Source organism: Pseudorasbora parva, chromosome 12 (assembly GCF_024679245.1).
Source record: "Pseudorasbora parva isolate DD20220531a chromosome 12, ASM2467924v1, whole genome shotgun sequence".
Taxonomy (NCBI): Eukaryota; Metazoa; Chordata; class Actinopteri; order Cypriniformes; family Gobionidae; genus Pseudorasbora; species Pseudorasbora parva.
Window position 1 is genome coordinate 35,709,050 of NC_090183.1, and position 20,627 is coordinate 35,729,676.

Here is a 20,627-nt window from a genome sequence, read left to right on the forward strand (position 1 = left end):
CAGCATATTCAGCCCTACCGATAACAGTGACCAGCAGGACAGATTAAATCACAGATTCACAGATCTCTTCACACTCGGTTCTCAGAAGTGCTCTTCAAATAATAGGTAAGAAAAAAAAAAAATCAGTCCTGATAAGCATGACAATAATTGAGATGAAAACTTTTCAATCACTATCTCCATAAATACTATAGATTCAAGTAAATAAAAAAAATGTAAGCAAAAATCAATTTCAAATATATAGTTGCAAAATAAGAAATAGATTTGTTCAAAAAGTAAAGAAATGTGCAAAAAACAAAAACTAAATTAGCCTACTATTGTAACAAGGCTTTAATAATGTAAACATATTTTGCTTTTGCAGAAACGCAACAGAGGTAAAATATTTGAAAATGTCTTGCTACATTGAGCATTTTTAAAAGGTTCATGTGCCACAAGTCTGAGAGGACCTGCAACATACCGGTGGTTTCAAAACTGTACATGGTAAAGGTTCTGCGCTGATAAATATGCAAAAAAAATAATACTTTTTAAACCAAGTCACGTATTGTGTTTTTAGATAGCATTTAGTGTTAAATGACAGCCAAAAACACTTTATTTAAACTCCAGTGTGTGATTGACTGAGATGTAAAGTATTGCTTAAAGAAACGTGAAGCTAGAAAGCAAATAAAAACGTTAAACATTATTGTGGACACACACGCACGTATACAACAATGATTTTAGCAAAAATCATAATTGCATCTCATTCAAATCCGTTCTGAGCCAGTCTCAAATGCAAGCACGGACAAACACGTGCGAATGCACACTCACACCCCAACACTAGGGTTATTAAAATCAATAACTGGATTCCAGTCACCTGTGGCAATTGAGAAGAGAGAAAATACAAATCGAAGGCCTAAAGTTGCTCATCTTCAGGACTAAAACAGACTTTCTGCCCAATGATTTTGAACACAGAAACCAATAAGAAAAGTCACATAAAAAGGATGGAACAGCCTGATGGAGTGTCGCTGATCAACAGGATGTGATGTCATAGATCAGTAGTGGGCTGGAACAGTGAGAAGAGCCTCTTCAGCCAGACGGGAGATGTCCACATTCTGTCACCGTCGAAGAATGGATTTTTAGTTTATGTTCAAAAACCAACAGAATTAATATTTATATAGGTAAAATGACTGTCTGGTTTTCTTACCTCGGGTCTGTCTCTGTGAGTGTTCACTGCTTCTACATTTAGATAGATTGACTCCACTTTACAGCCTAGAGGAGGAGAGAATCTAGGTTATATTTAAGTACATTTCAAGAGGTCATGTATCCAGCTAATTAAAAGAGCTCTTCAACAAATAAAACACCAGGGAGAAATGTTCCCTCAAGGATTCTGCTCATTTCTCAGTGCGTCTCTGAACTTGTTTAATAAACCACTGCAGTAACAGTAAAATCCTCTATAATACATGTTTGGCTACATAAAACAAATAAAGGTTGGCTTTTCTCATTGTGTTCTCTTAATGTTAAACTGCTCAACAGTTATTGCTGTCACAGAACAAGACACCTCTCCTGGAGAGGCAAGGTGGTCATAAACGTACACTAACCCAAAATTTAAAAATAACTGATCTCAAATTTCATTTTTGGGCAAAGATACAAGAACATGCTGTGCACATGCACAGTAAATGTCTGCGTATGAGAGAGATGATTTCTCACCGTAAGCCACAGGAGTAAGCTTCAGGACTGTGTGTAAAGGACATTTCAAATAGGGAAGCTCTTCTGGAAGGCAAATACAAAGGTTAAGGATCAAAATATGGACATATTTAATATACCACAACATGTTCCCATCTACACACCTGCACTCTTGTCCAGGAAGTAAGCAAGCAGACAACGCATAACAGCCTGGTGACAAATAACCAAAACATTCTCCTGACGTTCAAGCTCCATAATGACGGGCTCCAGCCTCTGGACCAGATCCTCATAAGACTGTAAAGGGAGAGAATGTTACATGTTCTCAGATTTCATGAGGATTTTTTTCTAATTGATTGTAAATCTAGCTTTTCTGCACACCTCTCCTTTAGGGTAGCGGTATCGATATTTATCTTGGTCTCTGAGGGCGAATTCCAGAGGATAATGTTCCTGGATCTCCTCATACCTCATCTCCTCACACACGCCCTGCACAAAAACTGAAAATCACTGACTTGGTACTTTTATATGCAATTACAAAGAGAACCTCATTGTATAACACTTACAGCATCAATCTCGTTGAGCGCTTTCCATTGTTCATACGGTACACCTAATGCTTCAGCGGTCTGAATGGTCCGCTTCATCTGACTCGTCCACACCTTGAGATCCTTTATATTCTGATCCTGAATAAACCTCCCTAGACCCTGAGCAAACTGAGACATAAGAGAAACAGAAAGAGATGGTGAATCCAAATGACCAATCCTAGAGACAAGCTTTCAGACACGTATAGCATAACGCACCTCTTTACCACGGGGCGACAGTCCTGAATCCCCTCCGATGCGACCTATGACGTTAAGGTCGCTCTCTCCATGGCGACAGAGGTAGATGGAGCGTGGTGTGATGTGGATGTTCATCAGATAATAAACGATTCTGCTCTGAATGTGGTCGAGTACGCGGTTCACCAAATACCGCTGACCCACGTCCATTATCTTAATGTATGAACACTCTCTGTAATAAAATACACAACATTAAAGAAACAGAATACAGAAACAGAATTAATAATAAGATGCGGTACACATTCTCAGAAAAAGGGAACAAATTAAACTGAATTTCTGACCTGTCTAGGTTTTCATCCAGTGGCTGGTAAGTGTTTTCATAGCATTTGATTCTCTTCATAAAGTCCTGGATGGCTTCTTCAGTGTTACAGTCAGTGTAGTCGGGACTTCCTAACTTTACCTGCTGTTCTCCAACACACACACACACAAAAGAAAAATGAATTCTGGGGTATTTTAATTATAAAAACAAATTGTGGATAAATGCTGGAGATTTTGTTGTCGTTGATAAAATCCTCCAAAACTGATTAGAATTACTGTTTATAATATTAGAAATCATTTGAATATTACAACTTTGAAACATTTGTCAGTATTTAATCACTGCCTTACCACAATGTTCTCTGCAATAACTTTGGGGTCTTCACACAAAGACTCCACAAAAAATACCTAAGGAATTTTTTTTAGATAAAAACAGTGAACATGTGAAGATAAAGAAAGTAAAACACAGAAGAAACTAAACAAAACTTTTTGACAAAATACAGCCAAAGATTTATGAATTTCACATGACTGCATAACATTTTTAATGTTTTACCTTATAGTCATTTTGTTCTGCAAATCTCATGATGGTGACCCTCCGTTCTCTGGTTGTGTTTGTGGCATCAAACACCTGAAAAATCAGCACACTTATAAATAAGATTTATAACTTTATAATGTTCTTTAAAAAAACATTTTTAAAGCTCTTGCTCACCAAGGCTGCATTTATTTGATCAAATCATTGTACAATTCAAAAATAACTTTTCTATTTTAATATAATTTAGAAAGTAATTTATTAATGTGATGGAAAAGTTGATTTGTCAGCATTACTCCAATTCTAATATGCTGATTTGCTGCTCAGTTAACATTTCTAATTATAAATGTTGTGATACAGATTATTTAATGAATAAAAGCTCAAAATAACAGCATATATTTTATATAGAGGTAAATGCACTTAACATTATAAATGTTTCACATTTGATCATATTGAATGCGTCCTTGCTGAATAAATGTATTCATTTCATTAAAAAAATAAAATAAAATACTCACAGCAACCTGGCCACCCTCAACACTGAGGTACTGTCTGACATCATTGAGTGCTGCCAAAGCACACTGCCTGGAGAAAAAGAAGAACATCATATGATAACACAAAATGCACAACAACAGCAAAAAAATATATAAAAACAAGCATCCACGAACAAAACATACTAAAAAATGCCGAATCTTACTTTCTTATCTTCAGCCCTTCCTCATTATCAGGACGGAAAAATTCAAAGCTCTTGTAGATTTTCACACATTCCCTCCTATACTGTCCCACATTGAATTCTGGAAAAACAATATATATATATTTTTAAATACACAGATTTATTACTGAATGTTTAATTGTTCATAAGTAAGTGAGGATTGTGCATCATTACTGTACCTTTTGTTGGTACACCAATCCAGTTGAGGTAGCGTGTGAGTTTTTTAGAGATATAGGTTTTTCCTCTCGCTGGCAAGCCCACCGTCACAATGAGAGTGGGACAGTTGGTCATACAAACTGCCAAGAGACAGAGACAGAGAATAAAAATGTGCCTGTAAACAACAACTGTCCTGTGTACGGCAGAAAGGAGAGTGAATTCCGTCTTTGTTTCATTTTCATTTAGTATTAAAAAAAACTATTGTTGGTCAGAGTAACAGACGTGCAAACATTTTTTTTTTGTTAATTAATGTATTCTGGTTATTGTGAAATAATCATTTGAAACATTGGTTACATTGTCTTTTTACCTTAACCAAATTCACCAGAATATTGACATAAGACAAATCATTTCTGTAGAATTATATCCATTTATGGATATAAATCTTTTAATTTATATATGACAAATTGTTTGATTATATACAATTGAACAAACTGAGATTCTACCTCGTTTTAATACATTTACTCATTTGATTTATATTTTATTTTCTGTACTTCACTAAATGCATTATCAAGCTCTTCTCAATGTCTGCCGATTCCTCCTGAATCCTCAGATACTGAGAGATCATGTTCACGCCTGCACGGCCACAGTGTACTTTATTCTCTGCTGACTAGTTAAATAGGAATCCTACTGAAACTGTTCAGCATCAGCTCATTCAACTTCAGGTTCACTGAGTTCAAAACAAATCTGCCAATTAGATTTAAATCAGCATATAATTAAGCAAATCCATAGAGTGTAAACCGTCTTTGATGAACAGCCTCGCTCTGCAAACCTGCTCTTTAAAAGGCTATAAACTTCCTCTTAAAATTCTGTATGGCAGCAGCTTTGGAGCCACAGTGATCTGGAAAAAAACTCAACTGTTGCACGCTTACTTTTTGCCCATTTAAATGCAACAGACCCAAAGGAATTTAAAGGTCGGACCACAATCCTGAGATATCCCACCCACAGCCACACTTTTGTTTTACAGAGTGAATGCAACCAAAACACCACTTTCGCCAAAATAAAAAAGGATAGCACAGGATAATTTAAAACATTAGCAGAAAATCAGAATGTACAATAGGAATAATTCCAAAAAGATAATTATCAGCCACAAATTGCTTATATTATTAGAGACCTACCCCCAATTTCACAGAGTCTTTAGTCCCAGACTAAAATGCCTGTTTGAGCTGTTTTAACTAAAAGCAACATGCGATGGCATATCTTAAACTATGAATTGATTGTTATATCAAGATTCACACCAGAAAGACATGTTCATAAAAGCTACTTAAAAGCCTAATCCTGACTTACTCTAAGCACTGTCTGTGAAACCAGGCCATAAAAATATAGTCGAATCATAAATATTACAAAATATACAATTATATCCTAGATTTATTGTGAACTTTTCTGATGCCAAAAGGATCATGAAAATTTTGTTTATCAAAACATGAACTAAATGACAACACTGCATCACATTATCTGTTGACGTTCTCAGTGGGACAATGAGTTGATCATAATGAGCTTTAGAGCATCAGAGATCAGCAGCTGTTCAGTGTTCACATGCTGCACACATGGGCAGCGAATGTTGATGCGCCATTGACCAATCAGAGACCGTCTACTACAGTCGGGGTTCAGCCAATAGAACACAAGCTAAGAAAAACAATGCATGCAACTACTGTAAGTTACCGGTGCTAAGATCATGCTAGCGTTGTGCTTGCATCTGACAGTACAGGAAAATACTGCTGCTAAATGCTAAAGCATAGATTGAGGCTTCGAGACAGCTTACTGTAACGTTACTTTATCTAACCGGCAGGTTTTGGTGCATCCTGGTTGCATCATTCCCGTACTTATTATGCTGTGCCTAGGGTTCACTACAGTATAGTGCTTCATCTTTAAATGCAATGCTAAAATCTAAATATTATCCGGGGGAAAAAATAATAATAATTAAATAAACAAGATGACAAACAAGCACATTTGGTGAGAATTTTCCTAAACATACAGAACATGCAGCATTAACAGTTACTTCCGCAACCGGGCAATGCATTACTCAACTCCAGATGCTATTCCCTCCAAACCTAAGATACATCACACACGAACCCTGAAACGTGTACTTAAAGGTAAAATATAATATCGTGTGTACGCATGCAGGCATCATAGATTATGCGGAAATTTGTAAATATGATGATGATAATAATAATAAAAATAAGGGCGTTTGAGGCCATTACATATGAAGCGAACGTATGACCATAAACACATTGTCTCTGATCATAGTAGTGAGCGCAGGTATTTGCAGAAAGCTAACATTAACGTTACCTTTCTTTTGAGAAATGTGTTTTTCCGGCAGCCCATTCTTGCATGGCATCCATATTTTCCGCAGTGGGTTTTGTGTGAGCTCTCTGGGAATCGCCATGATAATATCTTCGGTTGAACTCATCCTGTGTTATCATGACCCGGTTCTTCAGTGCTCTAAGCCTGGTCTCTGTTACTGAGGGTGAGTTGACTGAGCTGCTCACGCCACGGTGGGCTGTATGTCATATCGGCTGAGCGTTATCAATGACCGACTTTACCGTAATGTCAACAGAAAATGCGCACTTGATAAAAACAAAAAAAGTTTCATAATCAGGGCAGGCAATGACTAGTTGCATAAACACAGCTAGTTACGTCGTTTAAAATATATATATTAGTTAAAGATTGCATATGTGATAAAAGTTCATTATTTTCCATAATGTAATGATAAAAAATAAACTTCCATATATTTTAGATTCATTGCACACCAACTGAAATATTTCAGGTCTTTTATTGTTTTAATACTGATGCCTTTGGCATACAGCTCATGAAAAAAAAAAAAATTAGCATATCATTAAAAGGTTCTCTAAACGAGCTATTAACCTAATCATCTGAATCAACTAATTAACTCTAAACACCTGCAAAAGATTCCCGAGGCTTTAAAAAACTCCCAGCCTGGTTCATTACTCAAAACTTCAATCATGGGTAAGACTGCTGACCTGACTGCTGTCCAGAAGGCATCATTGACACCCTTACGCGAGAGGGTAAGACACAGAAAGAAATTTCTGAATGAATAGGCTGTTCCCAGAGTGCTGTATCAAGGCACCTCAGTGGGAAGTCTGTGGGAAGGAAAAAGTGTGGCAAACAACGAGAAGAGGTGACCGGACCCTGAGGAAGATTGTGGAGAAGGATTGATTCCAGACCTTAGGGGACCTGCGGAAGCAGTGGACTGAGTCTGGAGTAGAAACATCCAGAGCCACCGTGCACAGGCGTGTGCAGGAAATGGGCTACAGGTGCCACATTCCCCAGGTCATACTACTTTGGGCTACAGAGAAGCAGCACTGGACTGTTGCTCAGGGGTTTCAAAGTACTTTTTTTTGGATGAAAGCTAATTTTGCATGTCATTTGGAAATCAAGGTGCCAGAGTCTGGAGGAAGACTAGGGAGAAGGAAATGCCAAAATGCCTGAAGTCATAGTTTATCAAGGGCAGGGTCAATTTTGGAGCACTTCATGCTTCCATCTGCTGAAAAGCTTTATGGAGATGAAGATTTCGTTTTTCAGCACGACCTTGCACCTGCTCACAGTGCCAAAACCACTGGTAAATGGTTTGCTGACCATGGTATTACTGTGCTCAATTGGCCCGCAAACTTTCCTGACCTGAACCCCATAGAGAATCTGTGGGATATTGTGAAGAGAAAGTTGAGAGACGCAAGACCTAACACTCTGGATGAGCTTAAGGCCGCTATCAAAGCATCCTGGGCCTCCATAACACCTCAGCAGTGCCACAGGCTGATCGCCTCCATGCCACGCCGCATTGAAGCAGTCATTTCTGCAAAAGGATTCCCGACCAAGTATTGAGTGCATAACTGAACATAATTATTTGAAGGTTGATTTCTTTTCTTTTTTTGTATTAAAAACACTTTTCTTTTATTGGTCGGATGAAATAATTTTTTTGAGATAGGAATTTTGGGTTTTCATGAGCTGTATGCTAAAATCAGTATTAAAACAATAAAAGACCTGAAATATTTCAGTTAGTGTGCAATGAATCTAAAATATATGAAAGTTTAATTTTTATCATTACATTATGGAAAATAATAAACTTTTATCACATATGCTAATTTTTTGAAAATGACCTGTATATGTGTGTATGAATAAAACAGCGATTAATTTTAGGATGCACACTCAATGTTTTATTGAGATAACGAAAACGTCGCCTAAAAACATTAACATTACTTTTTATTCATTGCAAAAAACAAAAAAACAAAAAACGTAATACTCGTTTACAGGAGTTGCTGGCTATTATATTAGCAGGTAACATTCGCTGAAAATTACACAGTTTACACCACACATAACACAATGTATCTTGTGTGAAAAATCTACCGTAAAACTTCTTAATGACTTGACTAAATAAAGAAAAAACGTATCAGGATGGCAAGAAAGAAGTGATCGCAGAAGTTTGATGGAAAACAGCTCGGCTGCTGTTCACATGAATAGCACATGGGTCGTGAATGATGATGTTTCTTTGTCCAATCAAAGCCCCTCAACAGAAAGGAATTGACCAATAGAATACCAAAGTCACTGCACGAGGAGGCGTGCGCTGTGAGGGGCTCAGTATGGTAAAATATCTTACAAGACTTGAACATTCTGTTCTGTTTCGACACCAAACCCGTAAATAACATTACTAAGAACTTTGCCCTATAAATATACACAGAAAATAGCCTACATGTTCATCATTGGAAGCAGAAATATTTACGACAATATTTTTATGGTCTTCCCTGAATCCCTACTGTAAAACAACAACAACAACAACAGCAGCTAAAGCCAGCCTAAGCTCGTTGGTCGGTCTTAGCTGGTGTTTCAGCCAGTGGTCAGCTGGTTTAGAAGCTGAATAAGGGGAATAATAATAAGAGCTCCTTCCTCTATTTAAAAGCTTATTTTTGTGCATAGTTTTGAGAAATATTGCAGTTTCAAGTACGGAAACTAATCATAAGCAATAGGCCTATGGCGGCACATTAGCAGTATCAGATTAATCTCAAATAATAGTAAGCATAAAAACAGTGTTGAAAACTAATGCAACAACAAAAGTTAAACTAGTAACCAAAAAAGTTAAACATATATCAAAACTCTCTTATCTATCTTAATTTAGTAGCCAGTCAAACAATTTTTAAACGTTGCTGTCTGCTTTTTCTTTATTTTCCAGTCCAATTCATCCATTAAAATTTTTTTTCAACCATTTGAGTATTTAAGTATTAAGCCTGTACATCAAAATGTCAGATGTGTCCAAACTAAGTGGGTTTTGCAGATGTTGCAAAGAGATATCCTGGATACAGAAAATGGTTCAACAAAACAGCAGGATAATAGAGCCACCTTGTGGTTAAAGGATGAATCAAACGTGTGTCAAAGATGTCGTTAAAGTGAATTCAAGATTTTCTAATATATATATATAGGCTATAATTTGTCTACATCATAAAAATAAAAAACTTCTACAGTATTTTTTTAAAACTAGATGACAAAGACACAAAATAGGTGATGAAGAGGGAGGGGAAAAAAGGTGAGTGTCAGCGGGTCATGACTAATCTCCTTAGCCAGGACAACAGCAAGCGGCTCAGGTACTCAACCATTAATATACTGTCCACCTTAAAACTGTGTGATTATTAAATACTTCTCTTAAGTAGGCATCAGGTCCACAGACAAATTAATAGATGAAAATGATTAAAAATATAGGAAAAGTAACATTTATTTATTTATTTATTTATAAATGATTATTTAAATTAAAAAAAAATGATTATTTAAATAAAGATGTGTAATAAAGGGGTTTTCAGCATCCAGCTAGGTTCATCAACAATAGTTCAGTCAGAAATCTTAGGGTAATCTTTAATGACCGGCTGACCTTTAAAGAACACACTGCAAGGACTGAGCATGCTATGAAACAAAAACAATTCTCATCTGAAATAGTTCTTTATTCTGCATAAAATGATTGTAGAGCCACTGTAGTGAGATGGGCTTTGTAACGACGTCTATAGTGCCTTTTATTGGTCTTGAGAGAGGAAATGACATTGGTGTCAATGAAGGCCTTTCTGAGCCATCGGATTTCAGCACAAATATTTTCATTTGTGTTCCGAAGATGAACGGAGGTCTTACGAGTGTCGGACGACATAAGGGTAAGTAATTAATAGCAGAATTTTCATTTTTGGGTGAACTATTGAGCCCCAGGTTAAAATGGCCAACTTTACAGCAACAAAAAACATCCACAGCCTGGTACAAATGGTTGTTTTAGTCTATACAGCTAATTTTGCCCTTCATGATAAAATGGAGGTGAATTTTTTTAATACTCATTTGTTTACATTATATAAAGCCTTAAAGTTTTGGATAATTAAGGGCGTGGCCACTTTAATTGACAGATGGCTTGCCGTTTGTCTGCAGTCTTCACATCACCTCAGCTCCGCCCACGTCCCGCCTCTTTGGCCATTTCCAGTTATCTGGGAATGATGCGTGATGACTACACTGTAAAAAAAAAATCTTGGTTTAACTTAAAAAAGTAAGTTACCTGGTTGCCTGGTAACTTGAGTTTACTTGAGGGTAATACTTGAGGGTAATAAACATGAGTTTATTGAAATTAAAAATTTGAGATAATACAATGAAGGAAATTGGTTTAATAAATAGAAACTCAAAATATTATTGTATCTGAACGATATAAAAAATGTGATAAATCATTTGTTAACTTGTTTCGCTGCGTCATCACAAATAAAACACATAGACCTACAATTACCCAATATGCTTACAAAATCTGGTAATAATATTTCAATAAAGGTTGTCGATTCTTAAAAATAGCAACCAACTTATTTTTTAAATATTTTTTTACAGTGTACCAAGATGGCAATGGCCAGTTTGACCCACTTTACCCTTCAGAAGTACCCTTCAGAATCCTATGGGTGACGTCACGGACAGTACATCTATATATTTTTACAGTCTATGATTCAGATACACATGTAGATATTATGAAATATTTTTTTGGTTTTAGTAAAGTAATTCTCGCATTTCATTAATTCCTAGCATTTGTTACTTTTTAAGTTTCAACCACAAAACTCTAGAATCCAGTCCATTATGTGTATTTCAGGTTAAAGTATGACAAAAGTTCTATGGGGATATTGAGTCTCCTCAATATTTTTTTTAAATTATCAAAAAAAAGTTCCGGGTCAAAATGACCCGATGAAAGGACGAGGGTTAAAAGACAATCTATTCTATCACAACCCCTGCCTGTTAATTCATTTTTAAACAAGCGTCGTGTATTTGTTTTTCAAACATAGATGTCTTTCCCTTTCCTCTAGATGTCAACCGCGCACATAGCAGCCTGTGACACCAGAGTCTTTTAAACTCAGAAACGGATGAGAGCATTCTGTGTATGTGAGAGGGCTGAAACTGCATTAGGTATGTATGTAGCCACTAGCCAGTGATTTAGCAGACTTTGCACATATAACAAAAATTCGATAGACATGGAAAAAAGACATACACAAACGCAGACACAAAACCAAGTTAGCCCTGAATCCTTAAATGGGATTGGAGGAATTGAGCTGAACTTTCACACAGATAACCAGAAAGGGAGAGGGAGGAAGACAGAGACGAGAGTGTGCCACACATGCACATGAAATAAACAACATAAGGAGAAAGAAAACAGAAAAAGAACAACTCTCTGTGGATAGAGCACAAAAAAAGAAAAGGAAAAAAGGAAAACCGGGAACAGATATGAGGATGTAAATACCCCAGGAAAGATAAACAAAAAAAGAGATAAATTATAACACGGGTCAAGGACCACAGAAAGATTTATTAGCTTTTACACAAAGGCCTGAAATATTTTGCTAGGGTTGGTTAATCCACCCATCAATAGGGCTCAGTGCTGACACACCCTAATCAGATCTGCTCTAAAAACCAGCCGTTCCCAAATCAGCACACTATAACAGATTATATTGGACAGTACAATTGCACAGTAGAAACATCTGTATCATGGTTTGGTTTTATTGATAGAGCATTTGCAATTTTCAGACTAAGCTAAGGGGTACCATGTAATTTAATCTAAGAAAGCTACACAAAAATCCTGAAAATGTCTCCTAACATCCATCACTCTGACCAATTTGTCTTGCATGTCAACTGTCTTATCCTAGTAACACAGATTCTTTCTTAACGCTGCTATACAACCTCTTATAAAAACGCAAACATGACTATATAAGATTACACATTTTAGTAATAAATGCAGAGCAAATACATTTGCTGGTGCAATTATTCTGCTTCCCTTCGGTCTTCTAAGCAAGTTAATATAAAGTTTGTTTACTGACCATTAGAAGTCGTGCATTACAACAAAAAAATAAAGTGAACAGCAACAACCCTGCTTTCAGCTACTGAATTGATTGCATAGTGAGCGTTCACAAAATTATTTGTTGTCTTATTTTTGTCAGTTGCCGACTAACCACCTAATAATATTACAATTGTTAGAACGGCATTGTTAAACCGTTCACAGTTCCAAGGGTACATGCTGCCAAACACAACTGACCCGCGCACACGGTTGCCGCAGGGAAGATACCGTGTCTTACCTGTCCCGTCGCGGTTTTGTCCGTTTTGGATGCGGCTAGAATTCCTCATCATCCAGGTTATAATAAAGAGCAGCGAGCGGCTAATGTGTTCAGGCGCGGGCTTTTGTGGAAGAGCTTGTGCGTGTCCCCGTTGGTTCGCTGAAACATTGTTTAGAAGCGCACCGGTACACGGTGCTTTTAAATACAGGATTTGTGTGACGTTTAGATAACAGACGCGCGTCTAAAAACAGCCACATGGGAGTCCCAGACTTCAGAGAAACAGATTGAGGGCAGAGTAACGCCTAACACTCACACTTATTATGTAATACCAGATCATTTGCTTTTCAATAGATTAATTAAAATGAGCTGTAGTAGATAATGGAGAAACACAGTCTCTCTCTCTCTCTCTCTCTCTCTCTCTCTCTCTCTCTCTCTCTCTCTCTCTCTCTCTCTCTCTCTCTCTCTCTCTCTCTCTCTCTCTCTCCTAATCCACTTACAGAAACCATACTGTTCATCTTTTAAATACACATTCATTAGCACTTAGCAGTAATGCACATATGCAGTGGGTGAATCAACTTAAAATCAAGAACCCAAGGGCAGAATGTGATGATAATGGGAAGAAATCTCAAAGCATTTATCAGTTACTATCACACAGAACATTTTACATTGTGTGCTGTCATTGACTAACCATAGACAGCCATCATAGCTCTAACAAAACACTTTATTAATTTTACTTGATAAACAATGATAAACAAGTATTTGGATAGTTAAGCTACACCTTAAATGTATAAATGTTACACACTCCATCCACAAATTTAAATTCTGTCATATGGCAAATCATATGGAATGGTTTTGGAACAGCACTGTAATTTCTTTTCTTTTTTTGGGTGAAGTATCTCTTTACAACAAATGCACACAAGTAAACATTTAAAGCCAAATGTTTCTCAAAAATGTATTTATTTAGGTTTCAAATTCTAAAACAAGGGACAAAATAAAGATAAAGTATTTTGACACTTTATAGCTGTCTTTAGTTCAGAAACTGTTCGATTGGATTATTCATTGCATGATTTTTCATAAAAACAGAACCACATATGAAGATATATATTCAATATGTGAGTTCTTGGAGGGAATAATGGCATAACATGACCAGATCCTACTTTTTGCTGGCATAAAGTCCCATATGGAGAGGGTGGTGATTTTAAAGGTAGTCATCATAGCCAGATTCATCCTCGATGCCAGCTGCAAATATAGAAACATGTCTTCCATATTTAGTAGTCCTTAAGGAGAAAACGGAGTCAAACAATTCGATTTAGACAGAGGAGTTACCATTATAATGAAAAGGTTGCTTCATTCCAGTTGAGGAGTGATCTTTAACCTACAACAAACACATTTTGATATAAAAATTATATGAAACGGATAATTACAGACATTTCAGTATTTCATACAGTATAAGAGCAATATGATGACATACTTACAGCTGAACTTAGAGGAGTTGTGGGGGCATGGTAAGATGGAGGGGGTGGAACCCATGATGGAACAGGAACAGTGGAGTCAAAGTTTTGCATGCTAGCACTGCGATTCAATTTCAGCATGGCTGCCCTGGCATGAAGGGGAAGAGGTGGAAGTGGCCCTTTCCTCTTGGCGAGCGAGATAGACTCTTCATCGACGGTGGAGAGAGTCTGTGATGAGTCGTTTATTTGGCTGGACTTGTGCTCTGGAAATGTTGCATCTGAATCAAGATGGCGCTGAACTCTGGATGCGCTTCTTAGAGAAAAACTACAACCACGATTCAGCCCATATTGGAAAAACACAACAAATCAGAACCCAAATATTTTACGCTGAAAAACAATCCAATGTAGGATTTACTTTGAAAAAATTCTCAGGCATTTCTAGTAAGTTTCACAATTACAAAAGAAACACTAAATACACTAACGTATTGAATTAAATATAAAATCTTTGAAGTGGAAAGACTGAAATAGTATTTTCTTGCAAAACAAAATCAGTACATTTTGTAGTGTATATGATGTAGATTTTAGTGTCCCAGGCTGTCTGTTTTGTTTCTCACCTCTTTTGCACTTCATGTCCTCTTAGACAATTGTTAAGCTTGTCTTTCCAATCAGAAACAGCCCCAACACTGTATCTGCGTGTAAGTCCAGAGTGAGAAGCTGGAGAAGAGAGAGACCGCAGGTGTGATGGGGCTCAGATACACATTGTTCTTCATTTTATGTGATTTACATGGAGTTTTTAGAGGGTCAGACCTTTGTTGTCACTGATCTGCTTCTGCACAGCAATGTAGAACTGCTTGGCTTCAACTTCATCCGCGAAGTTTATTCCTGTCTGACACTTCTGCATGAACACACACGTTTGGTTTCCATCATGATGAAGACTTACCATTGACTTCTATAACAATATTTCAAATACCCTAAGCCCTACACCTGGATGTTACACAAATCTTTTAGCATTTTTTATCATGATTAAGACATTTAGTTTACTTGTTTGGTCTCCATAGTCAAAATCCATTCCACACACACAAACGCACAAGCAAATAGATGCACAAATGCATATAAACGCTACTGTGTATAGAGAGATACTATGAACAGTGTTAAGGTGATGATACATGGGCCAGTTTTTTGAGCAATGTTGCCGTCAGTGGGCAACCAGGTGAGACACAAAGTATCCAGATAGAAATTCGTTGCCCATTGTCAATAGGAACATGCCCAAGCAACATTGCTCAAAAAAGTTACCCTGTGTATCATCACCTTTAGAATTGGACTTGGAGTTCAATAAGCAATGAATTTGTCACTCACATCACCAGGAAAGGTGTGGAAATATGGACAAGTTTCGGAATACTCAAATGGTGTATACAGCTCCTGTTCCCATTGCAACTTGACCTTCTGCAGAGAGAAAGAGAAAAATCACGGTCACACGGAACCTGAGAGACAAGGTACCAAAAAAGTAGTAGCATCCCAAGAAAGAAGAAATGGGCTAAAATCTAATGTCAAAGCATTGCAAAATGAGTGAGTGGTGGAAATGGGGCAAACAACCAATAAAGAGATTTCTGAAAAAGTGCAAAATGAATGAATGAATAAATATTAAGCAAGCAAGCAAAGCCTGTGGAGCAGAATCAGTACAACAGTAGAGTTGAAAGTAGCTCAACACCCTTATACAGTATATACAGAAATATGGATATGATAATTAACCTCGCCTCCTCACTCATCAGCTCAGAGATCCCCTCTGTCATTGCTCTTTACAACGTTGGACACAACGGTATTAAAGGTCCCATGGCATGACATTTTTATTTTATGAGGTTTTTGAACATTTAAAGGGTTAGTTCACCCAAAAATGAAAATTAGATGTTTATCTGCTTACCCCCAGTGCATCCAACATGTAGGTGTCTTTGTTTCTTCAGTAGAACACAAATTAAGATTTTTAACTCCAACCATTGCTGTGTGCCAGTCATATGGTGAATAGGTAACAAGTCTTTAAGAGCAAAACATACAAACAAAACAAACATGCTTAGGCAACCTGCACAAAAACCCTGCTGCTCCTGATAACACAGTGATTTGTTAAGACACGAACTGATCAGTTTCTGTGAGAAACACAACAGTATTTATGTTATTTATTTACCTCATATCCCGACGAGTCTCATCAAGTTTTCCTATCGGCAGTAACTTCCGTTTGGTGAGGTCAAATAGCGGCGCGATCATAGACATACATGGATCATTCAACCGATCCGCGCAGCCACAACTGAGGATCTTTATAAATATATATATCTCTATGATCGCGCCGCTATTTGACCTCACCTAACGGAAGTTACTGCCTATGGGAAAACTTGATGAGACTCGTTGGGAGGTAAATAAATAACATAAATACTGTTGTGTTTCTCACAGAAACTGATCGGTTCGTGTCTTAACAAATCACTGTGTTATCAGGAGCAGCAGGGTTTTTGTGCACGTTGCCTAAGCACGTTTGTTTTGTTTGTATGTTTTGCTTTAAAGACTTGTTACCTATTCACCATATGACTGGCACACAGCAATGGTTGGAGTTAAAAATCTTTATTTGTGTTCTACTGAAGAAACAGACATATCTACATGTTGGATGCACTGGAGGTAATCAGATAAACATCTACATTTCATTTTTGGGTGAATTAATCCTTTAATATGAGCTCCCCTAGCCTGAATATTATCCCTAAGTGGCTAAATTTTGATCGGTGTAAACCGAGTTCTGGCTGTCTTTCTCTGCCTTTGAGAGAATGAGAGCTCAGACGAGCTGATCTTGAATTCTCCTGTTATGACGTCATACCAGGAAAGGTTTCCTCCCCTTCCTCTGCTTTACCCGCTCAGTAGAGAATGGATTCAGTTTATCAGTCAATGTCAGCACAGTCTTTACCATATGGATTCGACAGCACCGCCACAAACAGTGAGTAACAGTGTTCATTAATGCCTGATCTGGGATCAGTGATTTCTAATGTGTAGCCAATCATTCAAGTTCACACAGACTTTCTTTCTAAATCGTTTAATACCATCAGTCCCGCCACTGGCGGTCTTGATGCATCAGTGATTCAAGTCAGTGACTAAAACCATCAACTTCACATATTTCTGTTAGTAGCATGAAACAAATTTGTTATTTAAACGATTAAACTACAGAGAGCAATCAAAGAACACTCTTTATAATGTTCAGATCTGTTAATCGCACGTATATCTGCAGTGCACACTTGTCCAAACTGCCGTTAAGCTGCACAACAGAAGCTCTTACTGTATTCATGTCGATGTCGTGTTAGTGAAAGCATTTTGTGAGAGAAATATGGTAAAAACCATACTAATAAGTACACCTCAGGAAACATTATAAAATAAAAACATGCTATAGGACCTTTAATATGGTTATCAAGTTAATAAAGTGTTCCCTTTCAGTCTGTCACATTCGATGTACATCTCCATTCCCTCCTTCAGGGAACGAGTTTACCGAGACGTTATTAATGTTACACAAACCATATTCCCATTCGCCAATTGAGTCAGACAGCTGTCTTCTAACAATCAGCTTGAAAAAACTTCAGTGGAGACGCATACAGTTAATTGTAATATGCACATACATATATTGCTATATCTACCCAATTTTTCATATAGAAAAAAATATACCAGGATAACCTGGCTTCTTTTAAGACTCCACTGCTTCAAATTCAGAGAATAGTTAATGATAATGATAAGCCTTCCGGCATGTTGATGTGGAAGTCTTTGGTTCACTGCAGTTTTAACAGAAAATACTCAGCAATGGTATTGAATTATGAATTTGCCCATTTTTTTTTAGAGCATATTGTAAAAAACTTCATAGATTAAACAACATTAAATAAACTTGATTTTCACCACGCGTCCTTTAATATTACAATTTTCTGAAAATATTTCAACTGCTGATTCCCATAACACTTTTATGGGAATGGGAAGGATTTTTTTTTTTTTACCATTTAAAGATTAACACACTGAGTGGGTGAATGCTCTCTCTGCAATATCTGTTAGCCTCACCTTAAGACAGTAGAGTCTCATGAATGTTGAATGCATGGATTTATCTAGCACCAGACATAAAACTCCAAAACTGTGACTTTTCCACTCCTTTTTTTCTGCAATTACCAGCTGGACAATACCACATGCTAAAACCTGTAATGTACACAAAGAAACCCATAAACATATGTCTCTGAATGTGCATGCTGACTGTATGCTATATACAGTGCAAAGACACACAAAAATGTTTTTAAAAATACATTCAACCACATATCCAGAAAGAACCAGATCCGCAGTGTAGTTGTGCCATGTCTTTTTGTCAGTACAAATGCGCAGTTTTCGAAAATGCTGTTTGCATAAGTTTGCATAGTTGAAAAAAAAAAGTACTCGGCTTTCCTGGCTTCTCTACCTTTAAATCATCAAAATAACCACAATGTGTTCTGTCTACGAACCAGAAAAACCAGTGGTCAAGTTGGATCAGGCTGTGTAAAGATAGCAGTTATGAGCATTATGTGAATGTTCCAAATAAAGAAACAAATGCATAAAAAGAGCATGAAACACCAGCCAAGAGTTTTGATGTCACAGTGGGTTCTCTGGAGTTGGAATTAGAAACTTTAGAATAAGAAATGCTCACTAGAAAACGTATACAACACACATAAACACAGTAATGGGATGGGACATACAGAACTGAAATTGCTTCTTATATATTCTGAATATATATTCTAAAAAGAGTGAATTATGATAATGCAATAACAGTAATTACTGAACACTGTTTGGTTTCTTTTAGAATATACTACGGTATTTTGATCATTTGATGTATAACCAAATAAATGAAAAAAATGGAAAGGGAAACAAAAAATTTAACTCACACTGCATTCATGACTTAGTAAACTGTAGAGAAGGCCATTCTCTCGAGTCGACAGGAGCTGACTCAAAATGTGTGACATCTCTTCGTCCTCTGTCTTTGACATCTGTCTTCTACAGTGTGCTGTCTCTTTTCTAAATTCACAGGTGTCCTGATCTATATCAAACAAATCACTCTGCTTTATACTTCCTAATGCAAATATCCTGACACAAGGAAAAACAGTGCTCTGTTCACAAAACACGCACAAGTTATTTGTACTTTCATAATCCATATTGCAATTGGGAAGAAAAAAAACAGTATGGAAAGATTTTACATTTGATTATTTATTAGATCAAATATAGCTTAGTCCAATTTGCATATGTTGGCTGAATCCGAAATCACCCCCTAAACCCTCAATCATTATCCCCTACACTACAGTTGAAGGAGTGAATGAAAACGAGTGAGTGAAATCAGACAGCTGTTGAATGTACACTGGGCTGTACACTCGTTATGCAATGTGGGATAGAATGAGTGCACTCCATTACGTCCACTATGGTTTGTGGTTTGGACAGCACTACAAATGGATGTCCCCTCAATGAATGCCCTATATGAGAGTATACGGGTGATTTCGGATTCAGCCATTGAGTGGCAAAACAAAGCTAAAAAGAGCAGGACCTCTACAGTAGAATTTGAGTTTTTGCATGCCGTCATCTAATTGTGGAAATTAGCATTTTAGAGTCAACCATGAAATCACAATAGACAATTCTTTAAATCAAATCACAACTTCCATTTCACACTGACTTTAATATAGACAGTCAAAAATGTTCTAGAGTGTGTACATCTTGCAAGCTTCTATATCTCCAGAGGTTGAATATCCTAAGTGATTTACAGGCCAGTGTCCAGGACTTGGTGCAACAGTGCGCTCAATACGCTGAAATAAAACCATTGCAGGAGAGCTTGTCATTACAGGCAGAAACAAGCGCACATGATCTTCCTTTCCAGGCCAGAAAGCATTGGGGTCCGCCCAGCGAAGTGACTGCTTCTTCCTATAACACATATACAGACATAACTAAATACAAACACTTTTATTTAAGCTAGGGGTCGGTAAGATTCTTTTTGTTTGTTTTATAAAGAAGTTTCTTATGACCACCAAGACTGCATTTATTTGACAAAACACTGTAAAACGGTAATAAATGTGAAATAATATTACAATTTAAAATATCTGTTTTCTATTTTAATGCCTAGTTGGCAAAGCTGAATATTCAGCAGTCATTCCTCCAGAGTCACATGATTCTTCAGAAATCATTCTAATATACTAATTTGATGCTGGAACTGTATGTAAGAAATGTATTTCAATGAATCATAAAATGGCCCTGATATGTCACTAGACATTGAGAAATCATGTTCATTTCAAATACTGATATCACTGACAACAGTAGTCCGGCCAGGATAATGTCATTTAAAAGTTGTTGTTGCAGCCCTCAACTGATGTTGATGTTGACATGTTGTGTTTTGACCTGAAGCTCCACCCTCCACCTATCAACCAATCACGA

At 37.0% G+C, this 20,627-nt stretch overlaps 2 protein-coding genes across 7 annotated transcripts in view; both read right to left on the bottom strand.

The window, feature by feature from the left end:
• Positions 1-309: 309 nt before the first annotated feature.
• On the bottom strand, positions 310-12,984 carry pfkfb4b (6-phosphofructo-2-kinase/fructose-2,6-biphosphatase 4b). Of its 2 annotated transcripts, none has more exons than XM_067460050.1 (14): positions 12,760-12,984; positions 4,159-4,275; positions 3,965-4,061; positions 3,786-3,852; positions 3,295-3,369; positions 3,093-3,149; positions 2,768-2,889; positions 2,451-2,658; positions 2,217-2,363; positions 2,035-2,139; positions 1,821-1,950; positions 1,681-1,743; positions 1,178-1,242; positions 310-1,085 (listed from the first exon to the last, which is right to left on the bottom strand). In XM_067460050.1, exons 1-14 carry the CDS (start codon positions 12,809-12,811, stop codon positions 1,026-1,028), a joined length of 1,365 nt encoding a protein of 454 aa, XP_067316151.1. In that variant the 5' UTR covers positions 12,812-12,984; the 3' UTR covers positions 310-1,025. The 2 variants fall into 2 exon arrangements, with proteins under 2 accessions (XP_067316151.1, XP_067316150.1); XM_067460049.1 differs by lacking the exon at positions 12,760-12,984 and adding an exon at positions 6,482-6,733.
• Positions 12,985-13,685: 701 nt separating this feature from the next.
• The window catches only part of si:dkey-197j19.5 (EF-hand calcium-binding domain-containing protein 12), a 10,182-nt gene continuing 3,240 nt past the window's right edge, over positions 13,686-20,627 (bottom strand). Inside the window, exons 5-10 of one of the 5 annotated variants that reach the window (XM_067460055.1) lie at positions 15,546-15,632; positions 14,997-15,084; positions 14,804-14,903; positions 14,214-14,514; positions 14,065-14,113; positions 13,686-13,977 (exon numbers count right to left, since the gene is read on the bottom strand). In XM_067460055.1, the coding sequence (XP_067316156.1) occupies positions 13,937-13,977; positions 14,065-14,113; positions 14,214-14,514; positions 14,804-14,903; positions 14,997-15,084; positions 15,546-15,632 (666 nt within the window). In that variant the 3' untranslated portion in view covers positions 13,686-13,936. Of the gene's footprint in view, positions 13,978-14,064; positions 14,114-14,213; positions 14,515-14,803; positions 14,904-14,996; positions 15,085-15,545; positions 15,633-18,254; positions 18,387-19,099; positions 19,252-19,446; positions 20,121-20,627 lie in introns of those variants that run through there. The other 4 variants (XR_010908650.1, XR_010908649.1, XM_067460056.1 and 1 more) reach the window with 4 other exon arrangements.